Source organism: Belonocnema kinseyi, chromosome 5 (genome assembly GCF_010883055.1).
Source record: "Belonocnema kinseyi isolate 2016_QV_RU_SX_M_011 chromosome 5, B_treatae_v1, whole genome shotgun sequence".
In the NCBI taxonomy this organism is placed as follows: Eukaryota; Metazoa; Arthropoda; class Insecta; order Hymenoptera; family Cynipidae; genus Belonocnema; species Belonocnema kinseyi.
The window spans coordinates 137,778,659-137,806,611 of NC_046661.1; the positions used below are offsets into that span (position 1 = coordinate 137,778,659).

Sequence of the window (27,953 nt, forward strand, 5' to 3'; positions counted from 1 at the left end):
AGTAAAGTAAAGTAAAGTAAAGTAAAGTAAAGTAAAGTAAAGTAAAGTAAAGTAAAGTAAAGTAAAGTAAAGCAAAGCAAATTAAAGTAAAGTAAAGTAAAGTAAAGTAAAGTAAAGTAAAGTAAAGTAAAGTAAAGTAAAGCAAAGCAAAGCAAAGCAAAGCAAAGCAAAGTAAAGTAAAGTAAAGTAAAGTAAAGTAAAGTAAAGTAAAGTAAAGTAAAGTAAAGTAAAGTAAAGTAAAGTAAAGTAAAGTAAAGTAAAGTAAAATAAAATAAAAATTAAATTAAATTAAATTAAATTAAAATTAAAAACTAAAAATGAAATAAAAATTTAAATAAAATTGAAAAAAGAGGCTCACATAGAAATTAATCCGTTCTCCAGTCTCGAGTTTCTACTTGTTGCTATTACTTCTATTACATCTCCTCTGATGAAAAAAGGTGGCCACTTAGGATCGGTTTTCCAAGAGCTGACATTGAGGGAAAGGCCGCTCTCAGTTCCCTCTCTGCGTTGCTACGATAAGGTGCATTAGCCTTCATAAAATCAAGAAAAAAAAAGAAAAAAAGTGCTCGAGACAGCCATTAGCTTCAACCCTATAAATGGCCGTGAGTCTCTATTGCTTCTTGAATAATTATAAATTTATAACTCCGTCGATCCGTGATCTCAGTTAAATTAATTAACCCTCGCAAAGCTTTCAAATCATTATTTCGGTTAATTTTTCAAATGGACTTCTATTTACGGATGCTTACGAAAATACGGATTTATAGATCATACCTGCAACATTATTTAACAGAAAAATTTTCAAAAGTTTAATTTTTGATTTACATTTTTTCTGCATTTTTTTCCTCTGAAAGCAACATTATTCTCATGAAGGAAAAGAACCACTTTTTATTTTTAATCTTTTTTTTTAAATCGGACGAGGAAAAGTTTGTATTTTTAACTTTTTTATTTAATTAAAAGGGAGAAAAAATTTGTGTAATTTAATTTGTTCCTGAATAGAAAGAGGGAATATTTCAATTTTTAACATTTCGATTAATATTTTTATTGAGTTTAAGGGAAAAATTTTCTGTAATTGTCACGGTTTCACTTTTCTTGATTTTTATTTCCTTATATTAAAAATGTAAACAATTTTAAAAGCTATTATTAAACAAATGTCTAAATATTAACTTTGAAAATGGAAACAATAATTAATAATTGATCATTTCGAATTGAAAGCTTTTGAAATTTCAAAAAACTTATTGAACGATTGTTAATTGAAAATGTTAATAATTGTTTAAAAAATTTCTTATGAGTCAAATTGAATATACAGTTTCAAAGCGTTACAAATTAAAATATTTTCGTTTAGAAATTTAAAAATGGGATCATTTTAAATTCAAACTAATTGAAATTGCATTACTTCTAATGAAAAGCGTTTAAACTTGATTAATATTTCATCCAAAACTTTCGAATTTAAATAATTTTCAATTTGAACCGATTTAACTTGAAAATATTGAATTTGAAAATTTTTGTAATGTTTGAAAGTAAAAAATGCTAAAATTCTAGAATTTTTAATCGTTATTACATTTTTTTTAAATTAGTTCATTCGTCAACATCTACAAAATTAAGAAATAAATTCAGTGTTTAAAATAGAACCATTTTCAATTATAAACATTTTAAATTGAATTATTCTGAAAGAATGTTCAAAATCTAATTCAAAAAAAAATTGTCATATTAATATTTTGTTATACTCAAACCGTTTAAAATTTCAATTATTTTAAATAAATTAAATTATTTGAAAATGAATGATTTTTTAAATTGTTGTTTTAGCTTTTACAATTAAGTAATTTAAATTTTCAATGCAAAATTATAACGTGCAGAAGAAAAAAATGAAAATCCTAAACGTTTAAATTCTAAACAAAAAATTAAAGAAATCATTCAATTACTGAGCGGTCAATTAAAGATAGTTTAATTTTTATCTAAGTTTATTTTAAACAAAAGTATTACTAACTTTTTTATTTTAATTCATTTAATTTTTAAGATTTCCTTTTGAATTATTATTAATTCTTGAAATTTTATAAACAATTATTTTTTATTTTAAAATTCTTTTTTTACATCTTCAATTAAGAATTAGACAATTTTAAGATATTAAACTGTAAATAAAAAAGAAAAAAGAAAAGGATACAAAAAAGCTCGCTATTATTTCAATTTTAAAAATTGCACCATTTTAAAGCCGCTACAATTGGAAATTGTTCTTTTAAAGGTGATTTGGAAATGGTTAATAATTTGAAAAATTTTTAAATAAAAAATAATTCAATGTTCAAAGACCAGTCCTAGAATCTTCCCATTTAAAAGCTTTAATTTTATAACGTTTTTATAAATTTTTCATTGTTTTGGATTTATTCTGAAGGTATTTATTTAAAAAATGTATTATATAGTTAACAATTGAATTATTTTGTTGAAAGTTAAAAAATTTTGTTAAAAAGTCATACTTTTTAGTAAAAAATTCTTCTTTTTGGTTAAATTAAACTGTTTTTTTATTTTAAATAAAATATTTTCCATGCTAAAATGTCCACTATTAAATTTTGCGTTAAAAATTAATATTTCTTGTAAAAAATTAAACCTTCGTTTCTTTAACGTTTATTTTATTTTTTTTGTTTTTTAAAGATTCACAATTTTATTTTCAAATTTGTTTTTTGTTTTTGTGAAAACTCAATTTTTTAACTGAGAATTTAATTATTTTATTTAAATTTCAAGTGATTGATTGTAAATTAACTTTTGTGTTGAGAATTCATATTTTTGGCTTAAACATTCAATTGTTTTATAGAAAATTCGTCTTTTTTACTTAAAAATTAAAAAATTTGTTATACAATTCAACTGTTCAGTAAAAATTAAAACAGTCTTGTAGAAAATTCGTTTTTGTTGTTGAAAATTAATTCTCTCAAACAAAATGTAACTACTTCATTTTTGGTAAAAAAAAAATTCATCTGTTTTAGATTCAAAAATCAACTATTAAGATAAAAAAAATTTAGACATGCAAAAATATAAACTAAAAACTAATCAAATAAAATTTGAATTCATATCACATCGATTTCTCAAACTGTTTAGTTACAAATTCATGTAATTTTGTGTAGATCAGTTTTTAAAAATATTGATATATTTTGTTGAGAATTGATCTTTTTTAGTTGAAAATTAATCTTCTTAGTCGAAAATTTAAAATTGTGGATGCTATTTTTTTCTTTTATTAACTAAAATGTTTTTTTGTCTAAAAATCATTCTTTTTTATTTAAAAATTCATCTCTTTTGGTAGAAATTTGATATTTTTTGGTTAAAAGTGAAACTTTTTCGGTTGAAGCTAAAAATGTTTTGTTCAAAAAATGTATAAAAGTTGAACTAATTCAGTTAAAAATTGCAGTATTCAGTTAAAAATTTAACTATTTTTTTTTGTAATGTATTCTTTTTGTTACTAATTTTTTATAGTTAAAAATGACACTTTTTTGGTAAAAAATTAATCTTCATGGTTGAAAATCTAACCACTTGATAAAAATTCATTTTTAGGTTTAAAGATTCATTATTTGAGTTCAAGGTTCATCTCTTTTGTTGAAAATTTAACTATTTTGTTGAAAACTTAGTTTTTTCTATAAAATTAATCTGGTTTATTGAACATGATTTTTTTGCTAATTGAAAATTAATTTTTTTAATGGTAAATTTAACTACTTCATTTTTTATTAAGAAGTAATCTTTTTAGATAAAACTTCTATATATTGGATCATTCAAAAGGACTGATTTCATAAGTGAGTCAAATTTACTGATTTAAAAAGTCACTTTTGAATGATTAGTCAGTCAATGTCGACACCAGTAATGAATAAATAGTAAATTATTTATTTTTTGTTATATTTTTTTTTATTATTTTGTATGATTTTTTTTATTTCTTTAATTGATAAATAATCTGAACTTAAAAAAATGATTTGAATTTGTAGAAGTAAAAAATATTTTGCAGTGGGAAATCGATTGGCTTATGCCTGTTCTCAGCAAATTCGAGGTGAACAGTGCAATCTGTTGATTAGGCAATTATCGTTGCTGCATCTTAGCACGCTTCGTGGTGCAGCTAACTGAACGAATTAGCAAACGCCTGACCAACCGCAAACAGCAGATGAAGCAAAAGCACTTTTTAAACAAAAAATTGAATTCTCAACTAAAAAAAAGGAATAGTTAATGTTTTAATTAACAAAATTAATTTTCAACCATAGAAAAAGAATTAAATATTTAAAAAATTACATTTTCAACCAAAATAGTTGAATTTTCAGTCAAGAAGTTTGGAATTTTAAACTAAAAAATTAATTTTATAGAAAATTGTTAAATTTTTAATAAAATAGATGAACTTTCAACTGAAATAATAAATCATTAAAAAAAAGAGTGCATTTTCAACAGAGGAGTTCAACTTTCAACCAAGTGGTTTAATTATTTAAACAATTAATTTTCTACCAAATATATGAATTTTTTAAAGTTACGTGAATTTTCACCAAAAAGATTAATATTCAAACAATGTTATATACAAAATTAATTTCTAAAGAGAATAATTAAGTTTTCAATAAAAAAATGCATTTTTAACTAAAATAAAAAAACATTAAAAAAAGAATATTTTTTCGGCAAAGCAGTTTTTCTCTCAAGAAAGTAGTTTAATTATTTAAAAAATTAATTTTCCGCTAAGAATATTAATTTACTACCGAAAGAATGAATTTTCATGAAATGATATGAATTTCTAACCGAAAAAGGATTAGTTAATTTTAATTGACAAAATTGATTTTAAACGATAAAAAAATGAATTAAATGTATTTTTCCAATACATTTTCAACCAAAAAAGTTAAATTATTTTAAACAAAATAATCAAATTTGCAACAAAACAGATGAATTTTCAAATAAAATTATAAACCATTAACAAGAAAAAAATGCATTTTCAACAAAGGAGTTCAACTTTTGATCAAGTAGTTTAATTATTTAAAAAAGTAAATTCCCGCCAAAAAGATTAATTTTCTACAAAAAAGATAAATTTTGTAAAAATTAAAAAAATTGTTAACTAAAGATTGATCTTTAATAAATAAAAAATCGAGTTCTAAGGTAAAAAATTGATTTACAAAAAAAATTGATTTTACACAAAGTACTTAAATTTTCAACTAAAAATATGAATCTTTAACTAAAATAATAATCTTTAAAAAAATTAATTTTCGGATGAGAAGATTAGTTTTCTGGAAAAAATATGAAATTTTAACCAAAAAGTGAAATTTGTAACAAAAATGGAATAGTTAAGTTTTCAATTAACAAAATAAATTTTGAATGATAAAAAACCAATTAAATACAAGATACAAGATGAATTTTTAACAAAGAAGATTAATTTTGAATTTAAAAAAATATATTTAAAAAAATGTATTTTTAATGAAATAGTTAAATTTTGAACCAAAAAAATAAAGTTTGAACTAAAATTATAAATCATTAACAAAGAGAATGAATTTTTAATAAGGCAGTTCAAATTTCAAACCAAGTAGGTTAATTTTTTTAAATTAATTTTCGGCCAAGAAGATTAACTTTCTTGCAAAAAGATTAATTTTTGACCAAATAGATGAATTTTCAACTTAAATTTCAAACGCTTTAATTCAGAAATGATTAATTAGTCAGTAGATAATAAATAAATAATTAATTATTGTTTCAAAAAAATTCAAAATTTTATATATAAAAACTGATTTATATTTTTAATAAAAGAAACGAAAAATCTAGAGATATGAATACGCGCTTTTTTTCAAGTCAAAATGTTATTCTTCTGAAAAATTCCCTCTTTGAAATTGTAATTTCAAAATTGTAATATTTTCGAAAAATTCACTTTTCCAAGACAAAATTAGGATTTTTAAAATGTATTGCTTAAAATCTGGGTAGTACTTTTTTCGAAAACTCTTTGATCCTATTAAGAATAGAAAAGTTGAAAAAATATTCAGAGTTTCTAATAAATTACAAAGTATTTATAAATTATTTTATAAAACAAACATTTTTTCAGTAGCCTCGCTTATATTTAAAAACTGCTTTTAATTTTAGAAACCATCTTTATAATTTGTTATCTAATTAAGTAGAAAGGGACTTATTTCGTTTAATAAATATTTATCATTTTTTTAATCTTGTGATTTTTCAACTTTCAGGCCAGATTGGTTGAACTTGATACTCCGAGTCGTCTGGAGAATCTACAAAAACAGGAGAAGCTGGAGAAACATCTAATGGATCTTGAAAAAGAGGTTGGTCATTTTTCTCAGAAATATAAATCATTTTGAAATATTGTTGTAATTCCAGGATTGCAATAAAGAAAGTCCAACTTCATTTTTATTTACGGGAGACTTAAATTTATATATTTTTTTGAAAAAAAATTAAAAGCATTTCAACTAATGAGAACCTTTTTTATTGCGAGATCCAAATAAAAAAAATAGGTCAAGGTAGGTACTATGCGGCCAGAAAAAGAGATTCTAAACCTATTTTGTTCAAAAAGTTTTTGGAAAAATGTATTAATATTTATATTAACAAATTAGTTACTGGAACTGCAGTTTTTCATTTGTTTTTAAATATAATGATTTTAGAATAATTTTTTAGCTTGATTTTAAACAATTTTAAAAAAAATTTGAATTAAAAAAATATTTTAAAACTTTATAAGTTTTTAAAAGATTTCAAAGTAATTGAACATTTGAAAAGATTTTTAAAAAATTCAAACAAAATCTAGACTTAAAAGTTTTCAGATAAAATTTTGAAACTTTTTGATGGCTTTGAAAGGATTTGAGATAATACAATTTTTTTTAAGATTCCAGGGAAAATTTAAATTTAACTTTTATTGAAAAAATTTAATTTTAGATGAATATTTAAAAAAATGTATTAAATTTCTTTCTCGAGTACACATTGTTTTTGCTTGAAAGGCCAACAATTTTATTGAAATTTCGTCTTTTTTTATTAATTTATTCCTTTTTTTGTTTAAAATTAAAAGTGTTTTTAGTTTTAATATAAACTATTATATTTTTCGTTGAAGATTCTCTTTTGGCTTAAAATGTAACTATTTTGTTGAAAATTATTTTTTTTGTAGAATTTTCTTGGTTGAAAATTTAGCTTTTTGGTTTCAGGTTTGTTTTTTGGTTTGTTTAAAAATTAAAATCTCTTTTATTTTATTGAAAATTGAACTTCTTTGTTAAAAAGTAATTTTTTCTTGATAAAGATTCATAACTTTAATTAAAAATTCGTTTTTGTTTTGGTTTGTTCTTATTTGTGGTTGAAAGTAAACTTAATCTATCTTTAGGGATTCAAATTTTATTTTTATCAGTTATTTTTATTTAATTGTTTTTCAATAAAATAACAATCTTTTTGTATTCAAATATCACTTTTGATTGTGATGTTTTTTATTTGAAAATGTAACTATTTGGTTGAAGATTAACATTTTATTTAAAAATTGAATTTGGTCCATCTAAAATTTTCAAACATCTTTTTGAATTTTTTCAAGAATCTGAGAAAAATTATATTTATAAAAACATAAAAACACATAAACAAACATCCCAAACAATAAATAGTTATTCGAGATTTTGATTTTATATTAAAAATTATTTTTGCGATTCGCGCGCGTATTTTTCTCTCTTGAAATACATTTTTAACTATTTTTTTTTATAAATTAAAAAAAAAATATCCGCCTGAATCTCTTGTCCTTATCATAGTTGCTCTTTGAATCTCAGTCGAGCTAACTTTTCTGATTAAACTCGATAAAGCGAAAGAGAATTTTGCAAAGTCAGAGAAGGTTCATGTCGAAATCTTATTTAATCACAAATATAGTCGACGAACTCTCAACTTTCGCGAGTTTAAAGTTTCAAACGCCCTGGAGGAATTTCCTTCTCAAATCAGGCTAAAAAAAATATTTAAAGTCAAAGCAGAAATTCAAACTTCAACTTGACATTTGATGCAATTTCACAAAAATACTAAATACAGCAGAACCCGGATTTAGCAATTCCCGGTTTTGTAATTCTTAGAATTACTGGACTACGGAGTTTCATAGCTCAAAGGTCAAGAGACGGTTGTGTCTATTGCCTCGTAATGGCCGCAGTGCGCGAGTACTCTCTCGAGTATATTGCGCAATATTATGCATTCCAATTGGAAACGGTTCAGACGGCCCTGATTGATTATGTTTTGATTGTTTAAATATTTGTGTATAGCATCATGAAATTAGTAAAAAACACTCCTTGGAACTACTATCAAGTCGATTAAAACGTTTTTAAACAATTTGTTTATTCTCAGATGAATATTTTTATTTTTACAGAATTTGTCAAAAAATAATTTGGCACATTATAAGTCAATTTTAACAATTCTGCAGATTCTTTTTTTAATTTTAGGAAATATTCGGATCAGTAAAAAAAAGTTTAGAAGTTTAAAAAAAAAATTTAATATAAATTGAAAAGGTAGGAACACCTTTTTGGTTAAGATTTTATATTTTTATAGTTTCAGATTCTTTTTTTCCTTTTTTTGTGTTAAAAATTACACTGTTTGGTTGAAAATGAACTTTTTTGTTGAAAATTCAACTTTTTTCACAGAAAATTCTTCTTTTTTTCAAAATTCAACAATTTAAATGAACTTATTTTGACTATTTTAACAACCTAAATGTTTTTTTGGTAAATATTTTTTCTTAGATGAAAATGTAATTTTTCTGTTTTTGGTTGAAAATTGATCTTTTTATAGTTTAAAATTCGTCTATTTTGGGAGAGCAATAATTTTCTGATCTTGAAATTCCTTTTTCGTTTATTAAAAATTACAGTGTTTGTTTGAAAAGGAATTTTGTTGTGGAAAATTCACCTTTTTTTAAAAGAAAATTTGTCTTTTTTTTAATTCAACAATTTAAATGAATTTTTTTTTGTTTCTTGACTAAAAAATAATTGTTTGTCGAAAATTTTTCTTTTAGTAGAAAATTAGATTATTTTAAAAAACAACATTTTTTTGTTTAATATTTTTTTAGGTGAAAATTTAATTTTTCTATTTTTGGTTAAAAATTGATCTTTTTCTATTTTAAAATTCGTATTTTTTGATAGAAAAATAAGTTTTGTTTGTAATATACTCTTTTTTTATAAAAATGCAACTGTTTGGTTTAAAATGAACTTTATTTTTGAAAAATACTATCAAGTCGATAAAAACATTTTAAAACAGTTTTTTTTTAGATGAATTTCTTTATTTTTATAAAATTTATCAAAAAAGAATTTAGCACATTAGAAAGCAATTTTATCAATTTTGAAGATTTTTTTATTTTGCACGAAATATTCGAATCATTTTAAAAAAAGATTCAGAAGTTTGAAAGAAATTGTATTGTATTGTAGAAAAAATATTTTAGTCTTTTTTAAATGAAACTTAAATACATTTCAAAAAGAATATTCCGAGCCGATTTTTGAATTTTTTATTTAGGAACAAAGTTGAATTTTGCAAATTTTTGTGAAAATAAATATTTTAAATAGAATATTAAAATAAAATATTTATATGATTGTTTTGATATTTGTGTACAACATCATGAAATTTGTAAAAGACACTCCTTAGAACTACTATCAAGTCAATTAAAACAGTTTTAAACAATTTGTTTATTTGTACAGAACTTGTCAACAAATAATTGGCACATTATAAGTCAATTTTATTAATTCTGCAATTTTTTTTAATTCTAGGAAATATTTGGATCATTAAAAAAAAGTTTATAAGTTTAAAAAAAATGATGAATATAAATTGAAAAAGTAAAAACCCCTTTTTGGTTAAGATTTTATATTTTTATAGTTTAAGATTCGTCTTTTTTGGTCGAAAAATAATTTCCTTGCCTTGAAATTTCTTTTTTTTTGTATTAAAAATTCCACTGTTTGGTTGAAAATGAACATTTTTGTTGAAAATTCAACTTTTTTAAAAAGAAAATTCTTCTTTTTTCTTTTAAATTTAACAATTTAAATGAACTTTTTTTGCTTTCTTTACTGAAAAATATCTCTTTGTTGCAAAAATTTCTTTTAGTAGAAAATTTGACTATTTTAATAAACCAAATTTTTTTGGTTAATTACTTTTTCTTAGATGAAAATTTAATATTTTTTGTTGTTGAAAATTAATCTTTCTATAGTTTGAAATTCGTGTTTTTTGGTAGAACAATAATTTGCTTATCTTGAAATTCCTTCTTCGTTTATTAAAAATTCCAGTGTTTGGTTGAAAAGGAATTTTTTTGTTGAAAATTCACCTTTTTTTAAAAGAAAATTTGTATTTTTTTAATGCAACAATTTAATTGGACTTTTTTGTTTCTTGGTTGAAAAATATCTGTTTGTCGAAAATTCTTCTTTTAGTATAAAATTGTACTATTTTAACAAACAAAATTTTTTTGTTTAATATTTTTTTTAGGTGAAAATTTAATTTTTCTATTTTTTGTTATTCATTTATTATTATAGAATTTCGCACATGAGAAGGAAATTTTATTAATTTTTCAGATTTTTTTTAATTTGCACGAAATATTTGAATCATTTTAAAAGAAGGTTTAGAAGTTTTAGAAGTTTTAGAAAGAAGGTTTAGAAATTTGTGAACTTTTGTGAAAATGAATATTAAAAAAATAATTAATATCATTGTTTGAATATTTGTTTACAACATCATAAAATTAGTCAAAGACACTCCTTAGAAATACTATCAAGTCGATTAAAATATTTTTAAACAATTTGTTTCTTTTTAGATGAATTGATTTTTTTATGGAATTCGTCAAAAAAGAATTTGGCACATTAGAAGGCAATTTTATCAATTTTGCAGAATTTTTTTGTAAGTTGCACAAAATATTTGAATCATTTCAAAAAAAAGGTTTAGAAGTTTTAAATTTCATTTTATTGTAGAAAAAAGATTTTAGTCTTTTTGAAATAAAATTTAAATAAATTTCAGAGATTATGCCGAGCCTGTTTTGATTTTTTCATTTAAGAGCAAAGTTGAAATTTGTGAATTTTTGTGAAAATAAATATTTAAAATAAAATAATAAAATACAATATGAATATCATTGTTTAAATATTTGTGTAAAACAAATACTACAAAACAAAAACAAAACACTATCAAGCCTGTAAAAACATTTTTAAACAATTATTTTATTTTCAGATGAATTTGTTAATTTTTTAATTTTCATAGAATTCGCCAAAAAAGAATTTGGCACACTAGAAAGCTACTTTATCAATTTTGCAGAATTTGTTTTTAAGTTGTACGAAATATTCGGATCAGTAAAAAAAAATTTAGAAGTTTAAAAGAAATGGTAAATATGTATTAAAAAGGTGAAAACATAAATTGAAAAATCGGCTTTGGACTTTAATTATCTCTGATTAAGAAAAAAACAATCTTTCTGACCCACTTTGGGATGGTCGGCAATTAGTAACATAATAATTTTCTAAATGCCTTTAAAATTAATTGGCATGCTGATAACTCAGTCAGAGAAACAGTAAAAAAAAAATAATAACGAGCTGGAAACCTATTCTAATTATATAGAATTATTCTAGAATCTCGTTTCCTTCATTCTTTTTTTTCGAATCGGATTCTAGTTCTCAGATCCTTCTCAATGTGGGACTTTTATTTTATTTATTTATTTTTTAAAAAACATTTTTCAGTATGAAAAAGGAAAACCGCTGGAAAATTTGGTGGCCAATATGTTGAAATTGGGATCACTTTATAATCGAAGTGCTGGGAATGGAAGTGTCTCTGGTTCTCGACACGATCTTCTTCAAGAAAATAGGGAGCACCGAGATAGACTCGAATTTAATCAAAGAGTCGAAGAACAACGACTTTTGGCTCAGGAAAGGAGAGATTGGGATCGACTTAGTCCGGATCATGGTCAACTCCAGGTTAGAAATAAAATAAAATATTTAACCTTAGGATTTTGAAAATATTTTTTTTTTTTATTTTTTTTGTAACGAATTTTCTTATGTTTTTATTTAACAATATATTTGAATTTTTTTTATCTTTTCAGAAGTAACATTTGTTTTAAGTGTTTCAAATTTATCAAAGAAGCTATATATGATTAACTACCTAAAAATAATATCCAAAGGGTGAGAAGATATTGAAAAACAAATATTTTTTTACAAACAAATTTTGAAACAAAAATCATTTTTCGGGTTTGATTAAGCCGCATTATTAATAAAAGTGAAAATTTTAGGAGACTTTATTTCTTAAAAATAAAATAATCAAATATTTTTATCGAAGAAAAATTTTTGTTTTATGTTGCCATTTAACAAAAAATTATTGTTCAAAATTACAGAAACAATAATTGTATAAAAATTGTACAAATAAATAAATTTAAAAACTCGTGTGCTTCGAACAAAAAAAAATTTTTCACTAAATTTTCTCTGAACTTAATGTTATATTATAAACAAACATTACATGATTTACTTCAGCACTAATTTATCTCGAAATTGATTTTTTTAACTAAAAATTCATTTTTGATAACATTTTTTAATTTAAAAAAATAATATGCACATTTTCAAACAACATTTTTCATTCAGCAATATTTTTTCCAATATTTTCATTTTAAATCTGAACAATGATTTTGAAAAACTCTAAACATCAAAAAAATTCTTTGATAAAAATATTTTAGTATTTTAAATTCTGGGCTTTTTTAATTTTTTTATTTCAGTAATTTTATAATTTCAAGAATTTTATTTTTCCGAATTTCACCAAATTTTATAAAAATTTCAAATAATTTTGGGAGATATTTAGCAGTTTTAAAAACATAAAAAGATAATTATAAACTTGAAAATATTTGTATGAGTTAAAACCAATATTTAGATTTTTTAAGATTTGAAACAAAAAAATATAAGTTTTTTAAAAAAACTTTTCTGGAAAAATTTGAAATAATTTTTTATGACTTTCAAAATATTTCCAAAATTGTCAAAAAAGAATCTGGAAAATTTTGAAGCAATTTTTTTTATTTCGCAGAAATTTTTCAAATATTTAGGAAAAAGTCGAATTATTTAAAGAAGTATTTAGAAGTTTTCAAAAAAATTTTTTTAATTTTTAAAAAATTAAAAAAAAAATGTTAACGTATCTATTTGAAAATTTAAGTTTTCAAGATTGAAAAATTAATTTTAGAATAATATTTCGAAATATTTCAAAAAATTAGAAGATTTGCAAAATTATCGAAAACGAATCTCGAATATTTTAAGACAATTTTATGAGTAATTCAAGTCAGTTAAAAATATTTTAAGAAATTTTTAAAGTTTTGAGTAGGCTAGCATATTTTTGAACCTTAAAAAATTTCCGAAAATGTATCAAATATTTAAAAAACATTCCCAGCTTTAAAAAGACCTCAATATCCTTTACGATTACTTAGATTTTTCCTAAATTTGTGTAAAATCTTGCAAATTAAACATTTTTTTTTTAATTTGTAAAACCGCCTTCCTTTTTAATTAAAAATGAAACCATTTTGTTGAAAATTCAAACTATTTTAGTAAACAATTAACTTTTTGCTAAAAAATTCATAGTTTGGTTTTTAAATTTGAACTGCATTTATTCTTGGTCGTATATTTTTTGAAAATTCATATTTACACTTGAAAAATCAATTTTTCAATTGAAAATAAAACTTTTCCATTTTCGGTTGAAAATTGATTTTTTTTAGTTGAAAAATATTTACTTACTATTGAAAATTCTTCCTTTGAATTGAAAATTTGAGTATTTAAATAAAATTTATATTTTCTAGCAGAAAAATAATTTTATTGTTTACAAATTCCTTTTTTTTGTTGAAAATTCAACTTTTTTTTTACAAAAAATTCGTCGTTTGTTTTAAAAATTTTAACAATTTAAATGCGCTTTTTTTCTTTCTTTACTGAAAAATATCTGTTTGTTGAAAATTTTTCTTTTAGTAGAAAATTGCACTATTTCAACAAACAAAATTTGTTTTGGTTAATAATTTTTTCTTAGTTAAAAATTTTTTTTTTTTAAATTGATATTTTCATAGTTTAAAATTTGTCTTTTTTGGTAGAAAAATAATTTTTGTTTAAAATTTTCTCTTTGTTTTGATAATAATGCAACTGTTGGGTTTAAATGAACTTTATTCTTGAAAATTCAACTGTTTTATAGAAAATTCGTCTTGAAAAATCTCACATTTTGAATGAACTCTTTATTCTTACATGGCTAAAAAACATTTATTTGTTCAATATTCTTCTTTTTGATAGGAAACTTCATATTTTAGTTTGAAAATTTAACTTTTATTTTTAATTTACATTTTAAGCTGCAAAATTCATCTTTTCAAATGAAAAAGTAACTTTTCCTTTTTTTGTTGAAAATTAATTTTTTTATGGTCCAAAATTCGTCTATTTTGTTAGAAAAATAATCTCCTCGGTTTGATATTTCCTCTTTTTTAATTAAAAATGTAACTTGCTGAGAATGAACTTTTTTGTTAAAAATTAATATTTTTGGATGGAAAATTCAACTGTTTCTTAGAAAATTCGTCTTTTGTCTTGAAAATTAAAAAATTTGAATGAAAATTTTATCTTCTTGACTGACAAATATTTATTTGTTGATAATTCTATTTCTTGTTTGGTTGAAAAAATTCATCATTTTTGTTAAAAATTCATCTCTTTAGTTTCAAAGTTGACTATTTTTATAAAAAATCGTTGTTGATTGTTAATAATTAATTTCTCATCTAAAAATTGGACTTTCCCATTTTTTGTTAAAAATTCGTCTTTTTTATTATAAAATTCATCTTGTTTTATCAAATTTTCTGGTTCGAATAAATAAATTTCAAAAATTAATTTTAATCTGGAATTATTTTATTCCGTTTACAAAAAATTATATGTTAAAAATGTCACAAGGTTAAAATGCTCGTATTTCGTTATTAATGGCTTTAAAAAAATAAGGGAATTTTGAGAAAAAAAAGTTTCCTTTCACACTGAATAATCATCTACAGCAAGGCCTGACCTCTATTAATTATATTTATATAATTATAATTTATAGATAAAAAAATAATAAATAAATAAAATCTGGACCCAGAGACACGAGAGAGATAGAAAATTGCAGAATCTAGGTCGCTAATTATATAACAAAGTGCACTACCCTTTCTCTCGAAATGTATCGAGTGACGAGAACGGTGCTTCTGCCGGTGTCGTCAACGAGAATCATCTTCGTCTTTTTAACCGGAATCTAGTAGCTGAAATGCGAGACTCAGTGGACGACCAAGTGTCTGATGATAGAGACTCCTGCAAAAAAATACTTTATATTTATAATTTTGTGATAAAATTTTTTTATTTTAATTTTTTCTTACAGGCAAAGGTGCAGCAACTTTATAAAACAGACCGGTTGCTCCAGGAAGAATCTGGAACGGTTCACAGTCTTCAACAAGACAAGGTCAGTTCAGAAACACTATACAATCATTCCGGGACACTTGGTTTCTAATCCGGTCGACATTTTTTTTTTTTTTTGTTAGACAAATCTTTAGTTCTATTTTATTCTTCTCGAGTTCTCTTGGGAAGAAATAAAACTTAAGAACTGTTTATAACTGGGATAAAATCAATGAACGGTTACGAATTTTTTTAAATACTAATTTAAAAAGAGGAATTTTCCCTACTCTTCCTGCCAGAATTTTTCCTTATTTTCCTTCCTCTTTACTAAATCAACTTTCCCACTCTACATTTCTCCTTAATTGTCTCCCATTCCATTTTTCTCCTACTTCTTCTTCCCTAATTTCCCCTTTCGTGATTTCTTCTAATTCCTCTACATATACCTTTACTTCTCACATGCCCTCTCCTTTCATTTCCCCTACTTTCGATCAAATCATTTGCACTCATTTCTCCTTCTTTTGTATAACCTTAGGTTACCTCTCAATTCCTCTATTACTCCTCTCCTCATTGCCTAACACTTTCCATACCTTACGTCCCTTTATACTCCCTCACTTATAATATCCCTTCATTTCCCCTTACTTTACTCACTTTCCAATTTGCCTCTCCTTTCTCATCAGTTCCTTCCTTTCTGTCTCCCTTCTTTCTCGAACTTCTCCTATAATTCCTCCTTTTTTCTACTTTCCTTCCCCTAATTTTCCCTGAGTTCTCCCCTAATTCTACACCCGTTATCACCTTTAACTTTCTATAACGTCTTACCCCTCACACCCATTTCTTACTTCCCTCGGCTTTGTTTCGCCACCGTTTTTTTCCTTATTTCAAAAACGCCCATTTTCCTTTCTTTTCTTCTCATATTTCCACTTTATTTTCCATTACTTTTTTCTCTTATTCTATTTCCGTTTTCACATTGCCTATCACTTCTTATACTTTACGGGCTCTAATTTTTCCTTACTTACGCTACCCTCTTATATAACTTAACTTAGCCTACCTCCTACTTTTCTTTAATTTTCTCCGCTAGTTCCTCCTTTACTTCCCCTACTTTCTTTTCCATATTTTTCCTTAGTTGCCCTTCCCACATTTTCCTCACATTCCCTATTTCTTCCTCCTTTTCTCTTATACCTACCCTTAATTTTCCTCAATTTTCAAACCCCTCGTTACCCCAAATTTCCCTCCCCTCATTTCCTATTACTTTTTATACCCCTTTTTACCCCTTCCATCCCTTACTTCCCCACTTATCATTTCTTCTATTTTCTACACCTTAATTTGTTGTCGCATCATTTCCCCTTTTGTTAATTTCCCTACTTCCCCTCCACTTATTACCCCTAACTTCCAATGCCCTCTTTTCTATCACGTTCCTTCCCTTATTTTCAAAGACTTGTTTATTTTCCTCTCATTTCCCTTAACTCATCATATTCCCCCTCCTCTTCACTGCCTCTATTTTGCCTCTCCTTATTTCCCAATCACTTATCGGTTTCAATTCTGTTCACTATCCATACTTTCCCTTTTTATATAACCTTAAAGCAAATAAATACCGAAAATTAAAAAATAAATTTGATTAAAAAGTTATTTTTCATTAAATATTTTTTTCTCCTAAACCTATAATTTTCCTACATTTTTTTATGACTGAAAATAGTTTTTTGGTTAAAAATACAACAATTATATTGAAAATTCGTCTTTTTGGATTGAAAATTAAATTTGTTATCCAGAAAGAAAATGCTTAATTTCTTTTTTTGATTCCCCCTCCATTCTTTACTTCCCCTTTCATAATTACAGTTCACATCCCCTAATTTTCCTCCTCTTATTTCCCCTAATTTTTCTCAGTTCCCCTCCCTTCTTTCCCAAACTTACTTTTTCCTCACTTTTCTTTATTTTCCCTAATTCCTCATTCATTATATTCCTGCTTTTTATTTCCTCTTCTTTCCCATACTTGCTTTTTCCTCACTTTCCCTTACTTTCCCTAACTCCCACTCCTTATTTTCCTAGTTTTTCTCTTTTATTTCCCGATCCCTCCCCCTTACTCCCTCGATTTCCTTATTACTTTCCATATTTCCCCTACTATTCTCTCCCATACTTCCTTTTTTCTCACTTCCACCTAAATTCTCCTAATTCCCAAATCTTTATTTCCCTACTTTTTCTTTCTTACTTCCCCACCACACCTTTCCCCTACTTTCCCGATTTTGCTCATCACTTTCCTTATTTCCTTTCCAATTCTTTCTTTTTTCTTACCTACTCCTGAATTGCCCTAATTACCCACTCCTTATTTCCCTAACTTTTCTCCCTTTCTTCCCCACCCCTCCTTTTCCCTAATTCCCTGATTTCGTTATCATTACCCCTATTGTCGCTCCTATTTTTTCGAATACATTCTTATTCATCACTTTCCCTAATTCTCCACCTCATATTTCCCTAATCATTTTTTTCCTTCCCCACCCCTCCTTACCCCTACTCCTCCGATTTCCTCGTCACTTTCTTTATTTTTCCTCCTATTCTTTCCCATGCTTTCTTTTTTCTCACTTCTCTCTCAATTCCCCTAATTACCCTCTCCTTATTACTCTGCCTTTTCTCCCTTTTTTGCCCGCCCCTTCTTTCCCCTACTTCCCGATTTCCTAATCATCTCCCGAAATTTCCTTCCCTAATTAATTCTCTGTGCCGTTACTTCCCCTTTCATAATTATCCTCCCTTCTTTCCCATGCTTCCTTTTTTCTCAATTTCCTTTACTTTCCCTAATTTTCCACTCCTTATTTCCCTACTTTTTTCTTTTCGAAACTTCCCCTTCCCTTCTTTCTCATACTTCTCTACATATTTCTTATTCTTATAAAAATTTCCCTACTCTTTTCTCCCTTTCTTCCTTAATCGTCTATTCCCCTAATCCTCCGAATTCGTCATCACTTTCCCTATTTTCCTACTCATTCTTTCTCATACTTCTTTTTTCCTCTCTTGCTCTAATTCCCCACTCCTCATTTCTCTACTTTTTTGCTCCTAATTCCCCACCTCTCTGTTCCTCTACTCCCTCGATTTCCCCATCAATTTCCCTATTTCCCCTCTCATCATCGGGAGTTTTAGATTTTTGAGGTTTTAGGGATGAAAAAATGAAAAAGGGCAAATAGGGGACAGATTTTAAAACTTGAAATTGTTTTTAAGGAAGAGAAAAGCTTCTCTTCTGAAATTAGATTCGCTCCTTTAATTTGGAAAACCCGATTACAGGAGATTTTGCAGAAGGCTCTTGAGAGTTTACGGTACAAATTGCAAGGCACTAGAAACAACCCAGCAGAAGTGGAACATTACCGAATGCAACAACTCCTTCTGGAAAGGGAACTGAGCAAAGTGAGAATGTTGCTGGCTCGTCATTCCAAGGTAGATATCAAGAACGTCTAATTTTCTTGGAAGCTTATAATTATTACGATTAGAGTACAAAATAAAGGATGCGTTTCAAGAATAGCCAGATTTAATTCCTGCTTGCTTGTCATCAGGACGTTCCGAGTTGAATATTTAATTACCTTCTCAAGAAAGTCGAGACTCGACTCGAGAATCTCAAGATTAGAAAGCTGGTCTCTGCTGATCTTGACAAAAAAAAAACCCTGATAATTAATTCTAAATTTCAGAGATCTAAATTCTGGCTATCAAAACAGGAGAAAAGGGATGATTTTTCACGAAAATAGGGGAATTATTTTTTTTAAATAAAATTCATTTAAGGTACCATACTTTAGTTGGTCGCAAATTTTTTTATTTTAAGAATTGAGCCATTTTTGTAGAAAATTCGACTATTCGGTTGAAAATGATTTTCTTTTTTGTTGAAAATTAACATTTTTATTGAAAATTCAAATGTTTTGTAGAAAAATCGTCTTTTTTAATGAAACATTTACTTTCCTAGAAATTCAACTGTTTTATAGAAATTTCGGCTTTTTGAGCTGAAACTTTCACTATTTTGCAAGAAAATTAACTTTTTATTGAAAATTTATATTTTTGGATTATTTTTTGTTTTATTCATGTGAAAATTCAACTGCTTTGTAGAAAATTGGTCTTTTATTGACCAAAATTTATTATATCAATGTTTGAAAATTCAACTTTTGTGTGGAAAATTCGTCTTTTTGAGGTGAAAATTAAACTATTTTGTTAAAAAATTAACTTTTTTATCGATAATTCAAAATTTTTGGATTATTTTTTTTTAATTCATGTGAAAAATCAACTGCTTTGTAGAAAATTCGTCTTGTATTGGTCAAAATTTATTATATCAATGTTTGAAAATTCAAATTTTGTGCGGAAAATTCATCTTTTTGAGGTGAAAATTAAACTATTTTGCTAAAAAATTAACTTTTTTATTGAAAATTCAAAATTTTTGGATTACTTTTTTTTAATTCATGTGAAAATTCAACTGCTTATGTTTGAATATTCAATTTTTGTGTGGAAAATTCGTCTTTTTGAGGTGAAAATTAAACTATTTTGCTAAAAAATTAACTTTTTTATTGAAAATTCCAAAATTTTTGGATTATTTTTTTAAAAATTCATTTGAAAATTCAACTGCTTTGTACAAAATTGGTCTTTTATTGATCAAAATTTATTATATCAATATTTGAAAATTCAACTTTTGTGTGAAATGCATCTTTTTGAGGTGAAAATTAAAATTATTTCTTATTAAACTATTTTGCTAGAAAATTAACTTTTTTTAATTGAAAATTTATATTTCTAAGTTGAAAAATCAACTGCTTTGTAGAAATTTCGTCTTTTATTGGTGAAAATTCATATTTTTGGTTTAAAAAAATTTCACGGCTTTTTGAAAAAGTTCATCTTTTTCGTATAAAAATTCAACTATTTTGGTAGAAAATTTAATTATTTGGTTAGAAAATAACTTTCATTTCAAATTCGTATTCTTGTTTTTAAAATTCGTTCTTTTTTATTTAAACTTCTTGTTCTTCGTTGAATGTTCTAATATTTTTCTAGAACATTAATTTTTAAAATAAAAATCTATATTTTCTAGTTAAAAATTAAACTATTTATAGAAAATTCTGATGTTTTGTAGAAAAATTTTGACGTAAAAATGAAACTATTTTGCTGGAAAATTAACTTTTTTTATTCAAAATATAAATTTCTTAGTTGGAAATTCAACTTTCTGATTCAAAATTTATGTGTTTTGTTGAATGCTCAACTATTTTGTTAGAAATTTAACTTTTTTATTTAAAATTTATATTTTTGAGTTGAAAGTTGAACTATTTATAGAAAATTCGTCTTTTTTGGTTAACATTAAGCTATTTTCCTATTTTTATTGAACATTCATATTTTTTGATAATTTTTTTTTAATTCATGTGAAAATTCAACTGTTTTGTAGAAAATTCTTCTCTTATTGGTAAAAATTCATATACCAATGTTTGAAAATTCTACGTTTTTTTAAAAGATCATCTTTCTGGAATAAGAATTCAACTGTTTTGGTAGAAAATTCAAGTATTTGATTAAAAATTAACTTTCTTTTCAAATTCGTATTCTTGTTTTTAAAATTCAACTTTTGTGTGGAAAATTGGTCTTTTCTTGTAAAATATTGAACTTTTTGATTGAAGACTTATCTTTTCTGGAGTAAAATTGAAGGTTTTTAATTAAAAATTATTGATTTTTGTTGAATGTTCAACTATTTCTCTAGAATATTAATTTTTTAAATAAAAAGTTATATTTTCGGGTTGAAAATTTCACTTTTTATAGAAAATTTCTTCTTTCTGGTTGAAAATTAAACTATTTTCTTTAAAATTAACATTTTTATTAGACATTCATATTTTTGGGTTGAAAATTCGAATGTTTTCTAGAAAAATCGTATTTTTTAATCAAATTAAAACTACTTTCCGAAAATTCAACTGATTTGTGGAAAATTCGTCTTTTTGAGGTGAAAATTACACTTATTTGCTAGAAAATTGAACTATTTACCGAAAATTCGTCTTTTTGGTTAAAATTAAGCTATTTTCCCAGAGTGTTAATTTTTTCTTTATGAAAATTTATATTTTCGGGTTGAAAATTTGAGTTCTTTATTATCAATTTATATTTTCGTGTTGAAAATTCAATTTTTTGATTGAAAATTCATCTATTTTCCCGAGAATTAATTTTTTTGATTGAAAATTCTAAATTCTGGCTCTCAAAACAGGAGAAAAAGGATGATTTTTCACGAAAATAGGGGAATTAATTTTTTTAAATAAAATTAATTTAAGGTGCCATACTTTAGTTGGTTGGAAATTCTTTTATTTTAAGACTTGAACTGTTTGTTTAGAAAATTCGACTATTTGGAAGAAAATTGACTTTTTTTTCATTCGTAATTTCGGAAAGCAAATTACTTTAACTGAATAATTAACTTTTTTATTGAAAATTTTTATTTTCGGGTTGAAAATTCAACTATTTATAGGAAATTTTTATTCTTTGTTGAAAATTAACATTTTTTATTAAGAATTCAAATTTTGGTTTGAAAATTCAAATGTTTTGTAGGAAAATCGTCTTTTTTAATGAAACTACTATTTTCATCAAAATTCAACCATTTTGGCTGAAAATTCGAGGATTTGGTTAAAAATTAACATTATTTTCAAATTCGTATTCTGTTTTTAAAATTTAATTTTTGTGTGAAAAATTCGTCTGTTCTGGTTGAAAATTCAACTTTTTCGTTCAAAATGTATCTTTTCTGTCTAAAAATTCAGTTTATTTAATTTTTGTTGAATATTCAACTATTTTGCTAGAAAATTAATTTTTTAAATAAAAATTTACATTTTCGGGTTAAGAATTAAACCATTTATAGAAAATTCTTCTTTTTTGGTTGAAATTATACTATTTTCGTAAAAATTAAAATTTGTATTGAACATTCATATTTTCGGGTTAAAAAATTCAAATGTTTTGTAGAAAAATCGTATTTTTTAAAGAAACTTAAACTCTTTCCCTAGAAATTCAACAGTTTTGTGGAAAATTCGTCTTTTTTGGTTTAAAATTCAACTTTGTGGTGGAAAATTGATCTTTTCTGGATGAAAATTCACCTTTTTGATGGAAAATTCATGTATTTTTTGGATTTTTAAACTATTTTGCAAGAAAGTTAATTTTTTATCGATAATTTATATTTTTTGTTTGAAAATTTAACTATTTATGAAAAATTCGTCTTTTTTCGTTGAAATTAAACTATTTTTCTTAAAATTAAAATTTATATTGAACATTCATATTTTCGGATTAACAATTCGAATGTTTTGTAGAAGAATCGTATTTTTTAAAGAAACTTAAAGTCTTTTCCTAGATATTTAACAGTTTTGTGGAAAATTCTTTTTTTTGGTTTAAAATTCAACTTTGTGGTTGAAAATTGATTTTTTCTGGATGAAAATTCACCTTTTTGATGGAAAATTCATGTATTTTTTGGATTTTTAAATTATTCTGCAGAAAAGTTAATTTTTTTATCGATAATTTATATTTTTGGTTTGAAAATTTAACTATTTATGAAAAATTCATCTTTTTTCGTTGAAATTAAACTATTTTTCTTAAAATAAAAATTTATATTGAACATTCATATTTTCGGATTAACAATTCGAATGTTTTGTAGAAGAATCGCATTTTTTAAAGAAACTTGAAGTTTTTTCCTAGAAATTCAACTGTTTTGTGGAAATTTTTTTTTTTAATTCAACTTTGCGGTTGAAAATTGATCTTTTCTGGATGAAAATTCAATATTTTGATGGAAAATTCATTTATTTTGTAGAAAATTCGTCTTTTTTGGTTAAAATTAAACGATTTTCCTAGAGTATTAATTTTTTTAGAAAAATTCAACTTTTTTATAAAAAATTTATACTTTCGATTTGAAAATTTAACTCTTTTTCTGAAAATTAGTTTTTTCAGTTAAAGATTTATAATTTTAGTTAAAGATTCATGTCAGTTGTTGAAAATGTAACTATTTTGTGGAAAATCCGTTTTTTCTAGTTGAAAATTATGATTTTTTAAAATGAAGATCGAACCGTTCCATTTTTGATAAAAAATTTATTTTCTTCAGATGAAAATTTTTCTTTTGTGGTTTAAAAGTTTCATCTCTACGGTTGAAAATTAAAATAATTTGTTCAAATTTGTTCTTTTTTAAAAATTTATCTTTTTTAGAGGAAACTTTAACTCTTTGCTTGAACATTCATGTGTTTTGTTGACTGTTCAACTATTTTGCTAAAAAATTAACATTTTTATTAATAATTTATATTTTCGGTTTGAAAATTCAACAATTTATAGAAAATTCGTCATTTTTTAAAAATTAAATCATTTACCAAGAACATTAACTTTCTTATGGAAAATTGAACTTTGTGATTGAAAATTCATGCCTTTTGTTGGAAATTCATTCTGTCGGTTAAAGATTCATAATTTGAGTTGAAGAATTCATCTTTGCGGTTTAAAATTTAACGATTTTGTTGAAAAATCCTTTTTTTTTCAATGAAAATTTAACTGTCCCGTTGTTGATGAAAAATTAATTTTCTTTACATGAAAATTTGTTTGTTTTTTGTTTGTTTAAAAGTTTCATCTCTTTGGTTTACAATTGAAATATTTTGTTAAAAATTGGTTCTTTGTTGAAAATGTATCTTTTTCACTTAAAAATTCTACTATTTTCTTATAAAATTCTACTATTTGGTAAAAATGAACTTTTTCCTATAAAATACATATTTTTGGATTGAAAGTTTTACTGCTTTGTAGAAAATACGTTTCTTAGATTTGAAAATTTTAACTCTTGCTGGAAACTCGTCTCTCAAAATTAAAATTTTATATCTTTTCGTGGAAATGTAATGTTTTTTTGGGTGAAAATGCAACTGTTTGGTTAATATTTAATATTTTTTCTTAAACGATTTAATTAATTTTTTTTAATTGTCTTTTCCATCGTAAATTCAACTGTTTGTTCAAAAATTCATCTTTTTTTAAAAAATAAATCAATATTTTTGCTTAAAATGCTAGGATTTTAAAGCGATTTTCAATCAAGAAGGCTTCTCTGTCAGTAAAGAAAAAGAATTTCTTCCAATATGTTCCATTTTTAATCCGAAGATGAATTTTTGACGGACAACTTTAATTTTCAACGAAAAATGGATTTTAAACCAAATAGTTGAATTCATACCAAACTTGTTAAACTTTTAACGCAAAAAGTATGAAATTACATTTTTTTTTTAATTTGCAATCCATTTTTTATTTAGATAAGACGAATTCGCAACGGAAATTATAATAGTGGAATTTTCAATCCGAAGGGGGAGGATAAAATAAAATTCACCTTTTTTGGTTAGAAATTCAACTACTTGTTTAATTGTTAAAGCACTTTATGAAAAATCAATTGATTCGGTTGAAAATTCATCATTTCAGTTGAAACTTTATAATTTTTCATAGAAAATTAATTTTCTTAGTTGAAAATAGATTTTTTGTTGACAATTCAAATATGTGGTTAAAAATTCATCTACTTTTTTGAAAATGATTTTGGGAAGGAACTCAGTTCTCCTTTGCTTCTAAATTCTAATCCTTTTTAAAATACTTTTGCTTTAATTTAAAATTCAATTAAACAGAAACTCGAAGAAACAGTTGCGGAAAATGATCGCCTTGAGCAGGATCTGGTGGTATTGAGGCAAAAGCTTCAGCCCTCGAGAAGGTACGTGGGAAATCTCCCTCGAGAATCGACGGGAACAACCGCAGCTTGGGAGGCGGAATTAGCACAGCAACACGTGAGCGATCTCAAGAGACAGAGGCAGGAACTGAGCAACCAAATTCGACAACTCAAGGAGCAAATTAGACCACAGTCATCAGGTTAGTAACAACTATTATTTCATTGTTTTAAAATATTTTCAGGTTAAAAAAATTAGTCAAAGTAGGCACGTAGGTGCTGTGTGCCTATTAAAAAGGCTTTCGTAAAATGAAAAAACAAAAAAGGGTTGGGGATTAGGGGGCCCTAACCGTCGCCCCCTCTTGTGAGATCCAATGTACGGAAGTGGGTGGCAGCCGCGACAAGGCCGCGCCAATCACGATTCATTATCTCCCCGAAGCAGTGTCGTAGCCAGGGGGAGGGCTTAAGGGCTCAAGCCCCTCCCCCCGACACTAAATATTTTTATTATTCAATTTCCTTTTCCCCCAAACTTTGCCTAAATATAAACCCGAAGCCCCCTCCGAAAAAAATTGAAGCCCCTCCCAAAAAAAAATCCTGGCTACGCCGCTGCCCCGAAGAATGATCGGACTGGAAGAAGTTGTTTTGCGTTCCCCGTTTGGGCATTGCGAAACAATCTGAGAGAAATTGGACATTACTGGAGTTTAAAGTGATGTTAATTATGTGTGAGTCGGGGGTGGCAGGGCCACCTTGACCTGGGTGAATTATTTAATTAAAAAGTCTTTTGGCATCGCGTGTTTGCGTAATGTATCAAAATTATATTTCCCTAGAGAGGAGATATGTTCAAAAGGCCATAATGATGCAGATTCGTATAATTTAATGGCGGTTTCTTTGATATACTCGGAAACGTATGGTAGTTGAAATTCTCTGTGAAGGACAGAGTTCTTAATATATCTGGGGGTTTGTGATACGCATTAGAAATTTATTTTGTATAATTTGAATGTGATTGTTACTACTCTTTGACTTTGATACTGTTATTTTTATTCTCTAAAGTTTAGCCCAAGCCTCGATGGATTCAAGAGCTTTGTTAAGTAGTTTTAAAATTTTTTTGAACGTACTAGGAGGAACTGAATAACACGGTGTCACCTGCATATAATCCAATTGAAACTTCGGGGACCTCAGGGATGTCGTTGATGTAAATAATAAAGACTACCGGTTCTAGTATGCTGCCTTGGGGCACACTCCCTCCGATTGGTTTCTCTTTTGAGAGTGTCTGGCCTATTTAGACTGAGAATTTTCTATTAGAAAGATATGAGCTTATAAAGAGGATGAGGCCTCTTGGGAAATTGTTATTTATTAGTTTTCTGAGCAGTTCTACATGCCAAACATTGTCAAAAGCTTTTTCTACATCGAGGAGAACAGCTCCAGTATGTTTTCTTCGATTGAAATTGAAGCTAATGGCTTCAGTTAGCTTTAACATATTGTGCTGCGTACATACCTTTTCTAAAACCGTATTGTTGCGGTTTAAGGATGCTGTTTTCTTCGAGGTAAAAGTTTACGCGAGTGAGTATTATTTTTTCAAAAATGTTGCTCATCGTATTAAGAAGACTAATGGCCCTGTAGCTGGTTGAATGATATAGATCCTTACCTTTTTTCTGAAAAACTAAAATGTGAGTTATTTTCCATGAGTTAGGAAAGTAGCTTAGTCGAATACAGACATTGAAGATATTGGCGAGGAGAGTGAGGCACAAAGTCGGAAGTTTTTTTAGGACTGAATTTAAAATTGAATCAGGACCAGGAGCTTTGTTATTTTTAGTAGTTTTAATTTGTTTTGTTAATTCTTTATGGGTTATTTTCTTAAGATTATCGGTACTAGGGATTTTAAGAAAATCGAAGAAAATTTGCTCACATTCCGCAATGTGCTGAGAGTCAGATGGCTCGTCATGTGGAGCGAAGTTACTTTCATAATTGGACGCTAGGAGATTTGCTTTATCGTTAGGAGAGAGCGCAAACGTTTGGTCTGGATTTTTGAGAGGGGGAATATTAGTTCGCAGCTTCGTTAGGGCTTTAGTCATACGATATATAGAGTTATCTTTAGTTTGAAGTTTACCGACTTCTTTATTCCAACTTTTGCATCTGTGCTCTTGAACTTTCATTGCTATAGTTTTCCGAAGGTGGTTAATGATGTTTTTAAGGATACAGCTTTTACTTTTTTGATGTGTTCAGCAGAGTTTATTGCGAGTGTGGATAAGGTCTTCAATCTCGGGGCTGAGACGTAGATCGTATTTGTTAATGGTGGTCTAAGGGACTGAAGCATGAATGCAGGTTTTATGCTTGAGGTAAGATTAGATATGGCGTCGTCAATTTGAGTGGTATTTGTTAGCGAAGGTTGGAATGTAGCTTGAGATTATAGGGTCGAGTTGAATTTTTGCCTGTTTGCTTTTGCAAAATTGTAGCGAGGTAACACCGGAGTCTTTTCACAATTAGTAAAAAGGATCAGGAAAACTGGTCGATGATCTGAGTCTAGTCCGTCAATAGTGAAAGTATCGTGGTTGTAGAAGTTATTTTTGGTGATTACAAAATCGATAAGGTTAGATTCATGTTTTGTATTGTGGGGGAAAAAGTTATGCGAGTCTCGTGCTGAAACTGAGAGATTATGACCATTTATGAATTTAAACATTTGTTTTCCGATTTTGTTAGGAGTTCTGCTATTCCAAGCTGAGTGTTTAGCAATTAGGTCCTCTGCTACAATTACCGAAAAAAAAGGGTGGGGATGAGGGGGCCCCAACCATCGCCCCCTCTCGTGAGATCCAATGCACGGGAGTTGGCGGCTTGTGCGTCACCCGTTTGGGCATTGTTACACAATCTGAGAGAAATTTGACATGACTTGAATTAAAAGTGACGTTTATTATATGTGGGGAAAAAGCCCGCAAGCGAGAAAAAAAACCACAAAATCTGACAATTTATTTTATGAAAGTCAAGTAAAGAAGAAGAGTGGGAAGAGGTAGAGGGATCGAAAAATGAAACTCGTCGTTAGACTCATTTCATGAGGAAGCCTTTAGGCATCGCGTGCTTGCGAA

At 26.0% G+C, this 27,953-nt stretch overlaps 1 protein-coding gene across 1 annotated transcript in view; it reads left to right on the forward strand.

Annotated features, from left to right (window-relative positions):
- Nucleotides 1-27,953, forward strand: part of LOC117172367 — a 504,467-nt gene that overhangs the window by 428,924 nt on the left and 47,590 nt on the right. The window contains exons 14-18 of the mRNA XM_033360222.1: nucleotides 6,159-6,251; nucleotides 11,613-11,846; nucleotides 15,262-15,342; nucleotides 18,534-18,683; nucleotides 24,842-25,079. Of these exons, the coding sequence (XP_033216113.1) occupies nucleotides 6,159-6,251; nucleotides 11,613-11,846; nucleotides 15,262-15,342; nucleotides 18,534-18,683; nucleotides 24,842-25,079 (796 nt within the window). The remainder of the gene's footprint in view (nucleotides 1-6,158; nucleotides 6,252-11,612; nucleotides 11,847-15,261; nucleotides 15,343-18,533; nucleotides 18,684-24,841; nucleotides 25,080-27,953) is intronic.